The sequence below is a fragment of the Argentina silus genome, assembly GCF_951799395.1.
Source record: "Argentina silus genome assembly, contig: scaffold_287, whole genome shotgun sequence".
Taxonomy (NCBI): Eukaryota; Metazoa; Chordata; class Actinopteri; order Argentiniformes; family Argentinidae; genus Argentina; species Argentina silus.
Genome location: NW_028153095.1, coordinates 25,001 through 35,756, shown reverse-complemented (window position 1 = coordinate 35,756; position 10,756 = coordinate 25,001). Strand labels below are relative to the sequence as shown.

At 50.7% G+C, this 10,756-nt stretch overlaps 1 protein-coding gene across 1 annotated transcript in view; it reads right to left on the bottom strand.

The window, feature by feature from the left end:
* Nucleotides 1–772: 772 nt before the first annotated feature.
* Nucleotides 773–10,756, bottom strand: part of tle2b (TLE family member 2, transcriptional corepressor b) — a gene marked incomplete at its 3' end in the record, with an annotated part of 33,702 nt that continues 23,718 nt past the window's right edge. Inside the window, exons 7-19 of the mRNA XM_083697699.1 lie at nucleotides 10,028–10,044; nucleotides 8,333–8,461; nucleotides 7,437–7,490; nucleotides 5,791–5,958; nucleotides 5,530–5,671; nucleotides 4,769–4,944; nucleotides 3,906–3,982; nucleotides 3,027–3,276; nucleotides 2,390–2,637; nucleotides 2,102–2,249; nucleotides 1,283–1,433; nucleotides 883–969; nucleotides 773–792 (exon numbers count right to left, since the gene is read on the bottom strand). Of these exons, the coding sequence (XP_083553825.1) occupies nucleotides 773–792; nucleotides 883–969; nucleotides 1,283–1,433; nucleotides 2,102–2,249; nucleotides 2,390–2,637; nucleotides 3,027–3,276; nucleotides 3,906–3,982; nucleotides 4,769–4,944; nucleotides 5,530–5,671; nucleotides 5,791–5,958; nucleotides 7,437–7,490; nucleotides 8,333–8,461; nucleotides 10,028–10,044 (1,667 nt within the window). The remainder of the gene's footprint in view (nucleotides 793–882; nucleotides 970–1,282; nucleotides 1,434–2,101; nucleotides 2,250–2,389; nucleotides 2,638–3,026; nucleotides 3,277–3,905; nucleotides 3,983–4,768; nucleotides 4,945–5,529; nucleotides 5,672–5,790; nucleotides 5,959–7,436; nucleotides 7,491–8,332; nucleotides 8,462–10,027; nucleotides 10,045–10,756) is intronic.

The following is a 10,756-nucleotide window of genomic DNA, read 5'->3' as shown; positions in this document are numbered from 1 at the left end:
GGGGGAAGGCAGGAGAGAGGGAGAGAGAGGAAGCAAGATAGTGAGAGTGTGAGACTTCATGCGGGAAGGCGGGGGGGGTGGGTGGGGGGGGGGGGGCGGAGAGCCATTTGGCATTTGGATAACAAAGCAGATAGCCTCTGTGCTCATCAGAGCCCTGGGGAGAGACACTAACCGCCAAGGCTGCGGATTCTTCCCGCTCGGCTCTGGCAAACAGAAATATGACAGCCACACCGCCTGCCTCCCACACAGTCTCCCCCCTCAGAAAAAGGCCCTTTCGCTCCCATAACCCGTCACACTCACACCAGGAGGAAAACCACTAAAGACCTATTCTAAAAAAAAATCGCGACGTATTTCCTATTTCCTCATACAACATTTTTTTGGATGTTGGTGTCCCTGTTTATCAAATTAAGAGTGGTTTAAATTGGATCAGTGATGCTGGAGGGGTTGTTGAGCATTACGCTGTGTGTGTGTGTGTGTGTGTGTATCTGTGTGGGCGCGTGTATGTGTACAGTCTGTTCTCCCTGATAAACCCCAGTAAGTCACCTTGGATCAACACATCTGGGATCAACAGCATCGCTATCCCTCTATCCCTCTCACACACACACACACACACACACACACACACACACACACACACACACACACACACACACACACACACACACACACACACACACACACACACACACACACACACACACACACACACACACACACACCACACACACACACACACACACACACACACACTCTGCTGTGGTACAGCAGGAGATTAGTAGACCAGGATTGGTCCTGGGGGTGGGATAGGGATATTAGTGATGGGGGTGGGACACAGAGATAGGGTTAGTGATGGTTTCCCTGATCGCTGTTCCAGCCTCTCACTGACACCCACCTGGAAAATGCTGGCTCCATACGGCGTCCTCCACGCATTCAACAGATTGTCCTTCCCTGTGCTCACGAACCACTTGCCTTAAGGGGACACATACACAACAAAAAGACATACATACACACGCACACACACACACATACACGCACGCACACACACACACACACACACACACACACACACACACACACACACATGCGCAGATACACAGGCACACACACACACACACACACACACATGCGCAGATACACAGGCACACACACACACACACGCGCACACACACAGGCACACACACACACACAGATTAGCGGATGTATGGAAGCACTACACATCTGCATTATTAGCATAAGTGGAAGTGAGGAGTGTGTGAAGAAGGGTGCACTAAGCCCTACATACCACAGGAGGCGAACTTGAGGGAGAGCACACAGCTCTCGTGGAGGTGCAGCTGGTACTTGTCTGGTTTGGAGACGTGCAGCACTTCTACATTACTGCTCTCCATCCCCACTGCCAGCCACTCTCCTGTAGGACAGTAGCCCAGAGAGAAGATCTACAGGAGGGAGGGAGGGGAGGGGAGAGAGAAGGGAGGGAGGGAGGGAGGGAGGGGAGGGAGAGATTGAGGGAAGGAGGCACAATGAGGGGGGGGGGGGGGGGGGGGGGAGTGAAGAGAGAGGGTGAGAGAGAGAGAGAGAGAGAGAGAGAGAGAGGCAGGGAGAGGGAGGGAGGGAGAGAAGGAGAGAGAAGGAGAGAGAGAGAGAGAGAGGGAGGGAGAGAGAGAGGGAGGGAGAGAGGGAGAGGAGGGAGAGAGGGGAGGGAGAGAGGGAGAGGGAGGGGAGAGAGGAGGGAGGGAGGGAGGGAGGGAGGGAGGGAGGGAGGGGGAGGGAGGGAGGGAGGGAGGGAGGGAGGGAGGGAGAAGGAGAGGAGGGGAGGGAGAGAAACTCATTACATGCCTGAATGAAGCACATTTGACAAAGACCATCAACGCCATCAACTGAGAGAGAAGGAGAGGTAGTAGAACTGGGCTGGGCCAGACATCAATTGGCTTAGAAAAATGTAGAAAAACAGGTTCAGTTCCACCAACGAAAACTGCCTTTCTGTCTCACACACACACACACACACACACACACACACACACACACACACACACACACACACACACACACACACACACACACACACACACACACACACACACACACACAGTGCGGTGTAGCGTACCTGCGAGGTGAAGTCATGCTGCTGGAGCTGCCGTCCCTCTCTGAGGTCCCAGCAGCGGACTGTGTTGTCCAGCCCCCCCGTCCACAGTTTGGTCCCATCGTTGGAGATGTCGATACAGCTGGCCCCGTCAGTGTGACCCTGGAACTGCCTGGATGGAGGAGCAGAGACACACGCTCACGGACGTACAACTACCTCCTCTACTCCTCCACTCCTCCATTCCTCTCCCCTCCTCCTCCTCCTCCTCCCCCTCTCCCCTCCTCCTCCTCCTCCCCCTCCTCCCCCTCTCACCTGACCAGGGTCTGGTTGTGCAGGTCCCAGACTACGATGTTTCCGTCGCTGCAGCAAGAGAAGCAGACCTTGTTGTCGGGGGAGATGGCCAGAGCGTAGCAGGCGGGGGCAGACGACGTCAACTCCGCCTTGATGCGCGGGGTGGGCGTGGCCAAGTCCCAGATTGACAGCGTGCTGGCTTCCCCTCCGACAATGAGGGTCCGCCCATCGGGGAGGAGCTTGCAGGAGCGTATGTAGTTATCCCTGTTCTGATTGGATAAAAGAGAAAGCAAGTGTATTGGACCAATAGAGAGTATTGCCCCCATTCTCTACCTATAAATCAGTGGGACAATGTGTGTTTGGGTTTGTCTATGTGTGTGTGTGTCTATGTCCAGTCAGTATGTGTGTGTTTGTCCTTCTATAATTAGTGCCAGTGTGTGTGTTCATCCCTCTATAATTAATGTCAGTTTGTCCTGCAGTGACGTGAGTGTGTGTCCAGTCAGTCTGTGTGTGTGTGTGTGTGTGTGTGTGTCCTTCTATAATTAGTGTCAGCATGTGCGTTCATCCCTCTATAATCAGTGTCAGTGCGTGTCCTGCGATTTCATAGTGTGTGTGTGTGTGTGTGTGTGTGTGTGTGTGTGTGTGTCTCACTCCTCACCAGACAGTCGAGCTGGGCCATGGCACTCTTGGTGCCAGGCTGGCTGATGTCCCACACCTTGACACAGCCCTTGCCCCCGGTGTAGACGTGGCGTGTTGAGGTGCTGATGGTGACGGCACACACCACCTCTCCGTGGTTCAGAGTGTGGATCTGACGGGCGTGCCGCGGGATGCCCGGGCCCAGCAGGGCGTCCGGAGGGAAGGGCACCGGCTGCATCTGGCCATCGGCACTCACGTGGAAAGAGTAGGCACTGGAGAGAGGGATGAGGAGAGGGAGAGAGAGAGGAGAGGGAGGGAGGGAGGGAGAGAGGAGAGGGAGGGAGGGAGAGGGATGAGGGAGGAGGGAGGGAGAGGGATGAGGGAGGAGAGAGATGAGGGAGGGAGGGAGGGAGAGAGAGAGAGGGATGAGGGAGGGACGAGTGCAAACCATTAAAAGCTGCAATTGCGCACACACACACACACACACACACACACACACAGATATACCACACACACACACACACACACACACACACACACACACACACACACACACACACACACCAACCCACCCACACACACTCACACAAGTGATGTAGAGCCTCTGAAGACAGCCCTGATGACAACAATATAACGGCATTGAAATCAGAGAAATATTTGCCACAACCCTGTCAATTACCATCCACACAATACCCTCTGGCAGAGTGCAGGAGCGAAGATTGCATTACAGGGGCAAGGATAGAAATGTTATTATTTCTGATGGCCGATCAATACAATACCGACACCAAGGCTGTTGTTCAATTAAATATTGAAAGTGAGAGACCTTTCCCCAGCTGAAAACACCAATAACAACAACAACATAGCTGTTCTAAGTGTGGGTGTGAAGAGGAGACAAACTCACGGTTTGCCAGCGGAGGATCCAGGCATGGAGGAAGACAGCCCAGGGGCCCTGAGGTGGGACCGGGACTCATACGCCACCTAGAGGACCAGGCCAGTATTAGGACTCTATACCGGACACAGTACCAGCAGCTCCTGTCCTGTCTGTTCCACTCATAAAGGCTGAATGAAGTCTTGACCAATCACCCAACACGAGCCTCCAAACGAGGAAGGCTGCTGGTGGAGGTAGGAATCAGAGGAAGGTCATTCTGTTCCAATCCATTGGAATCAGGCCGTCCTCCCCTTCCTACCTCCTCACCAGACTCCCCCGACTCCAAGTGAACAACTAATAAGAAACCCTCTAATACAGACAATCCAGAGAGAGGGTAAATACCACAGTAGAATAGAACAAGAATTGTATTGTATTATTTGTATTTTTGTATGCTGCATTGTCATGGAACCGAGCCTAAGAATTTTACTCCCTGCACTTGTGTATGAGACGTAACAATAAACTTGAAACTTGAAACTTGAAACTTGAAACAAATATATCAAAAAACGAACATATAAACATACAGTACCAGTCAAAAGTTTGGACACAAACTTGCCAAGAGTGTGCAAAGCTGTCATCAAAGCAAAAGGTGGCTACTTTGAAGAATCTAAAATATAATCCATATTCTGGTTTGTTTAAAAAAAATTTGTTGACTACATAATTCCATATGTGTTCCTTCATAGTTTTGATGTCTTCAATATTAATCTACAAAATGTAGAAAATAATACAAATAAAGAAAAACCATTGAATGAGAAGGTGTGTCCAAACTTTTGACTGGTCCTGTACATATAAACATATAAACCATATTTTGGTCCAGAGAGGGAGGGAGGGTAACTCACCATGGGGCTGCGGGTGTAAGCGTTCGCAGCGGCGGCGGCACTGATTTGGGGGGAGAGGGTGAGGGCGCCCCCGAATCCCCCGGGGCTGGCCAGCTCCCCGTTGAGGCCTGCGTGGGACACCACCCCAAAATGAGCCGGGTACGAGCCGGAGGGCACAGACAGGGGGCTGCGGAGAGCTGGGGGCGGGGCGGGGGGGTGGGGGGGGGGAGGTAGACAACACACACGCACGCACACACACACACACACACACGCACACGCACACACACACACACACACACACACACCGTCACTGAGGATCAGAGAGGGAGTCTAACTGCTAGAGTTGTCTGGACAGTGACTAGGTTGACACTCTAATCATTAGAGTCTAATGCATTGTAGTGCGTCAGTGATAAGCCAATTCAAATATAGGCTCTTCCAGAAAGAATGACTTGGTCTTATTTTCCAAGTGATGCTTCTATGGAGTATACTCTAGCAGATAGGCCACACAGGGATACATCATCATAGGAAGGTACCATCATGGTAATACAGGGGTACACCATCATAGGAAGATGCCATCATGGGTGTAACAGGGGGACACCATCTAAGGAAGGTACCATCATGGGTGTAACAGGGGGGTACATCATCATGGGAAGGTACCATCATGGGTGTAACAGGGTACATCATCTAAGGAAGGTACCATCATGGTAATACAGGGGGACACCATCATAGGAAGGTACCATCATGGTTGTAACAGGGGTGTACAGGTGGAGTAGCAGTCTCACCCAGGGGGTCCGCTGAGGAGGCGGCTTTGCTGACCAGGCGAAGGCAGGAGGTACTGGGGCCTGGGAGGCCGGGGGTCAGGGCCTCGCGGTGGGAGGGGGAGGGCGTGCTGGACTTGGACGATGGAGACTGGGACTTCTCCATCTGCATGGGGGGGGGGGGGGGGGGGGGGGGGGGAATAAAATACATTATAAGTTGATTAAACAATCATACGATTAGCACTAAGTCATTAAGCTCCTGAAGCGTTGTCCTAAACACTATACCTGTGCTGGGTCCTTAGCTTTCCCGGGGGTGGGGCTGCGTGGAGGGGGGGAGGAGGGGGCCATCCCGGGGCTGGGGGACCCCGGTAGCTCTTTCCTCAGGGTGGGGGCCCGGTCCAGGCCGTTCCCGCGGGGGGAGTGAGAGGGGCTGCCTGCGGGAGAGTTGGGCTCCTGGTGACAAAGACAGACAGAGAAACAGGCACCAACATGTCACCGTAAATGGCGTCCCTGCTGGAGGGCACCCATTGACTGTACACAGCCCAGAACGCTGTAGATGTTTGCTCTGGCGCTAGGCTATAACACTTGATTCAGCCTAATCAACTCCCTGATGTTCAGCTCATTAGTAGAACGAGCTGTGCTAGAGCTAGGCTGGAATGAAAGGGTTGCACACCCTGTAGCTCTCCAGGAGCAGGGTCTACAGTCTGTCTACAGTCAGACTCCCCTGGTCTACAGTCTGTCTACAGTCAGACTCCCCTGGTCTACAGTCTGTCTTCAGTCAGACTCTCCTGGTTTACAGTCAGACTACAGTCAGACTCCCCTGGTCTACAGTCAGACTACAGTCAGACTCTCCTGGTCTACAGTCAGACTCTCCTGGTCTACAGTCAGACTCCCCTGGTCTACAGTCAGACTCCCCTTATCTACAGTCAGACTACAGTCCTACCACAGCCTGCCAGCCTCACCAGCAGAGCCCCCACCTCAGTCCCACCGCTCCCGCTGTGCTGCAGTCAGCAGCTGTGTCAGGAGGCGGGCTGCAGCCTAAGCAGTGCAGAGTAGACATCCACAGTCTACCTCAGTAGAATAGGAGTCACCAGAGACCCGCCCTCTCACTCCCACTACGAAGATTTGTCACATTTTCACATTGTGCTGCATTCCAAATCACACGAGAGACGCGCTACGTGCTTTTTGTGCTTTGTGCGCCGGTATCAAAATACAGAAGGCTTAGATAAAACATATTTTGGTACACAGCGTGAAGTATTTCAGGAATTAAAATATTCTGAGGGCATAAACGGCTTTGCATAAATAAATGAAGCAGACTCCAGTAGCTAGTATCAGATGAGAGGGAGAGAGAGAGCGTGCTTTGGGGCTGCGTTGCGCTCGCTAGTACAGCAGGGATAAACTGTACTCACCGGGAGGGAACAGCGGCAGGTCTTAATGAGCTTACATAATAATATTCACTATTTACAAGGCCGCACCGCTACTGTCTAATTTCACTACGCTTAATCAACCCTGTGCACTGCAGAGACGGGGTGAGAGAGAGGATGAGAGGATTGGTTGATGAGGAGGGAGTGTCGAGCCAATAGGGACCAGTTTTAGCCAGTGCTGCGGCTGTGGAGACACGGTGAGTGACTGATGGTTAGTTTGACTACGGTTGTAACGTTGTACACGGTGGGTGACTGATGGTTAGTTTGACTACGGTTGTAACGTTGTACACGGTGGGTGACTGATGGTTAGTTTGACTACGGTTGTAACGTTGTACACAGTGGGTGACTGATGGTTAGTTTGACTACGGTTGTAACGTTGTACACGGTGAGTGACTGATGGTTAGTTTGACTACGGTTGTAACGTTGTACACGGTGAGTGACTGATGGTTAGTTTGACTACGGTTGTAACGTTGTACACAGTGGGCCTGCTCTCCTGTAAAGACTCACCTCGTTAGAGACGTCCACGACAAGGTTGTCATCGCTCTTGTCCCCGTCACTGTCCTGTGAGACGGAGGGGTAAGGATAGAGCGGGTCAGACACACACACAGACACACACACACACACACAGACAGATACAGACACACACACACAGAAATGCACAGTTCCTCTTTAGGCATACACAAAGTCTAGCATGCACACACACACAAGTATATAAACATCAAGGCCCTGGCTCCCTCCCTCTCTCTGTCTGGCCATATCACTGCTTTAGTCCTCTCTCTCTCTCTCTCTCTCTCTCTCTCTCTCTCTCTCTCTCTCTCTCTCTCTCTCTGAATAGGGGGTGACAGCAATGGCACTTAGTCACCATGGCAACAGTGCTTTGATGTGATCATGGCCTGATATTCCTATTGACATCACCACGGAGTGACATCACCCTCTAATTATATTGAGCCAGATCACGGCCACGGCAGAGCTAGCTAGCCGATCCTTGGACAAAGTGGCGGGATTGGGGAGAAAAACATTGACTATAATATCATGTTCTGTAGCACACACACACACACAGAGAGAGAGAGAGAGAGAGAGAGGCAGGCTTAGAGAGCCAACTGTTCACGCTTGTTTTGAAAAACCTTAATGAAACAACTGAACTCAGAGAGATGCCAGAAGTGATGTTGTTGAGAGACGCAGTTCTCACAGAGTACGAATGTCAATCAGAGCGCAAACTCAAAACAGAGAGAGATCTATTTCATTACAGCTGTCTGCTTTGGCCTTCTCTTTGACGTTTAATTTACTCATAATCTTACACATATCTCAGAGGACATCTAAAGTAAATACGTCTGACTGGGAGTCACAATGCCTGTGACCCCTGTTTGACCCGTGATGTCATAGACTAGGCGTACAGTACGTACATAGTGGGGCTCCTTGTCGTCACAGCGCCTCCTCTTGGCCTCCGCACCTCCCTGTGAGGAGGAGTAACCCCCCGACGGGCCCTGGCGCTCTTCCACCGGCTGGCTGTCCGTCGATGACACAGACTTACTCTGTATGCACACACACACACACACACACACACACACATGTACACACACACACGCAGACACACGTACACACACACACGCAGACACACACACACACACACACACACGTACACACACACACACACACACACACGTACACACACACACACAAATGTGCACATACACACAAACACAACACAGGTCAGTCAACAAGTAATGAAATTTAGAGAACACGAAAAAACTCCCTGATGAAGAGAAGTTCACGTAAAAAATAGAATTCTTAATACTGTTATAAAACAAAAAAAGTCATGTAAGTTTTGCTATCTATACTAACGCTCACCATGAAAGCAGAATTAAACATCAAAGTCTTATTATATTCTGCTGGGTTCTGTTCTGTGTGGGCTACCTCCACTCTCTCTCAGCCTCTCAGCCAATCTTACGGAACATTATTCTCTTAGAACAGACAGGAAGCAAGTTGGACAGAGGAGGAGAAAACGCACAAAGAAGCACAGTTTTCTCTCAACAAACTCGCAGTATTCTCCTCCATCTCTCCCTCCATCTCTCCCTCCCACTCCCCCCCCCTTTTTTCTTCCCCTCTGCTTTCTCTTTTCTTCCTCTCGATTTAAAATTCAAAAATGTTTTATTGGCACGGATTAACAAATACCAATTGATATGCATCTCTCTCTCTCTCTCCTTCCTCATCTCTCTCTCTCTCTCTCTCTCTCTCTCTCTCTCTCTCTCTCTCTCTCCTTCCTCATCTCTCTCTCTCTCTCTCTCCTTCATCCATCTCTTCCTCCCTCTCTCTCCTTCATCCATCTCTTCCTCCCTCCCTCCTTCAATCACTCCATAATGTCGGAGGAAGTTCTCACAAAAAAGTGTGAGTGTTTGGTCGTCAAAGACCCAACATCACGTGGTTTCTAGGTCGCAGTGGTCAAAAGCACGAGGGACTGAGGAAGAAACGTCTAAAAGTAACATCAAATCATCTTCACTCTGCAATAAAACCCACGACAGACAGTTCCCTTTTTAATAACTCATCGCTAATACTCCCATTTTCTCATTTCTTCTCTTTTTTTTTTCTTTTCTTCTTCTTTTTTTCCATCCCTCTTCTCTCCTCCCTTTTTCTCTGCTGTTGTCAGGGGGGACAGTGAGAGAGCCCAGCTGTCCAGTATTAGGTTAGGGTCTGTTAACAGACTCAACACACCCGGAATATAACCAGAGCCACCGCGGAACAGCCCAAGGACTCCCATAATACTTGAAACTAAATCATCACACCGTCTCTGCACAGTTTATAACAGTGTTATAACAGACCTGGGAGAGTTCAGGGGTGGTAGCATTGAGCTACGCGGCTACTAGCCTTAGAAGCTGCTCCTTTGGGCAACCTTCCAACAAAACACACACCCTTTTAAAAGAGGTTATCCATTTCCCTCGGTTTATCTTTGTCTTACGCATGCATGCACGCACGCACGCACATGTGTACACACACGCATGTGCAGACACACACATGCGCACACGCACACACACACACGCACGTACGCACGTACGTACGCACGTACGCACACACACACACACACACACACATTTGTTACTTACCCTGCTGGGTGCTCCCTCTGGGACGGAACAGAGAGAGGGGAGGGGGGGTGGGGGGGGGAAGGGGAGGGGGGAGGATTGACGTCAGTATAGATAATAATAACAACAGTCCCACAGCAAGCCAAGGTCAACCTGAAAAATCGCAATAGCGCAATAAAAACACAAGCATTGTATTGTGCATGTTCCCAATCTGCAGCAGGCTAACCTCCCTGTCTCCACTACTCCAAGACAACGCTCTCTGTCTTCTCCTGTTCTACTGTTTATTCAACTCTCTCTCTCTGTCTCACTCTCACTCTCTCTGTCTCACTCTCACTCTCTGTCTCACTCTCACTCTCTGTCTCCCTCCCTCTGTTTATCGATTTGTCTGTCTGTCTGTCTGTCTGCACTCTCTCTCTCTCTCACTCTCTGTCTATATATCTCTGTCTGTCTGTCTTCTCTCTCTCTCTCTCAGAGAGTCTCTCTGTCTCCCCCTCTCCCTGTCTCTCTGCAGGAGGGAACTCAGAGTGTAACAGCATGGATTGTACTAGGCTCTCACTAAGCTCACTGGCCAGAAATTGCACCATGAGGCCTGCAGGCAAAGTCATGGCATTTGTAAATGACTGTATATTTAATGAGCGCGATTCTTCCATTGTCTTAACATTTCGGTCTCTTGAGTCTATGCAGAGGGCAAAGGAAAAGGCATACTTCCGCCGCCCCCGAGCCCGGCCAAATTTGATGCATAAATTAGATGAA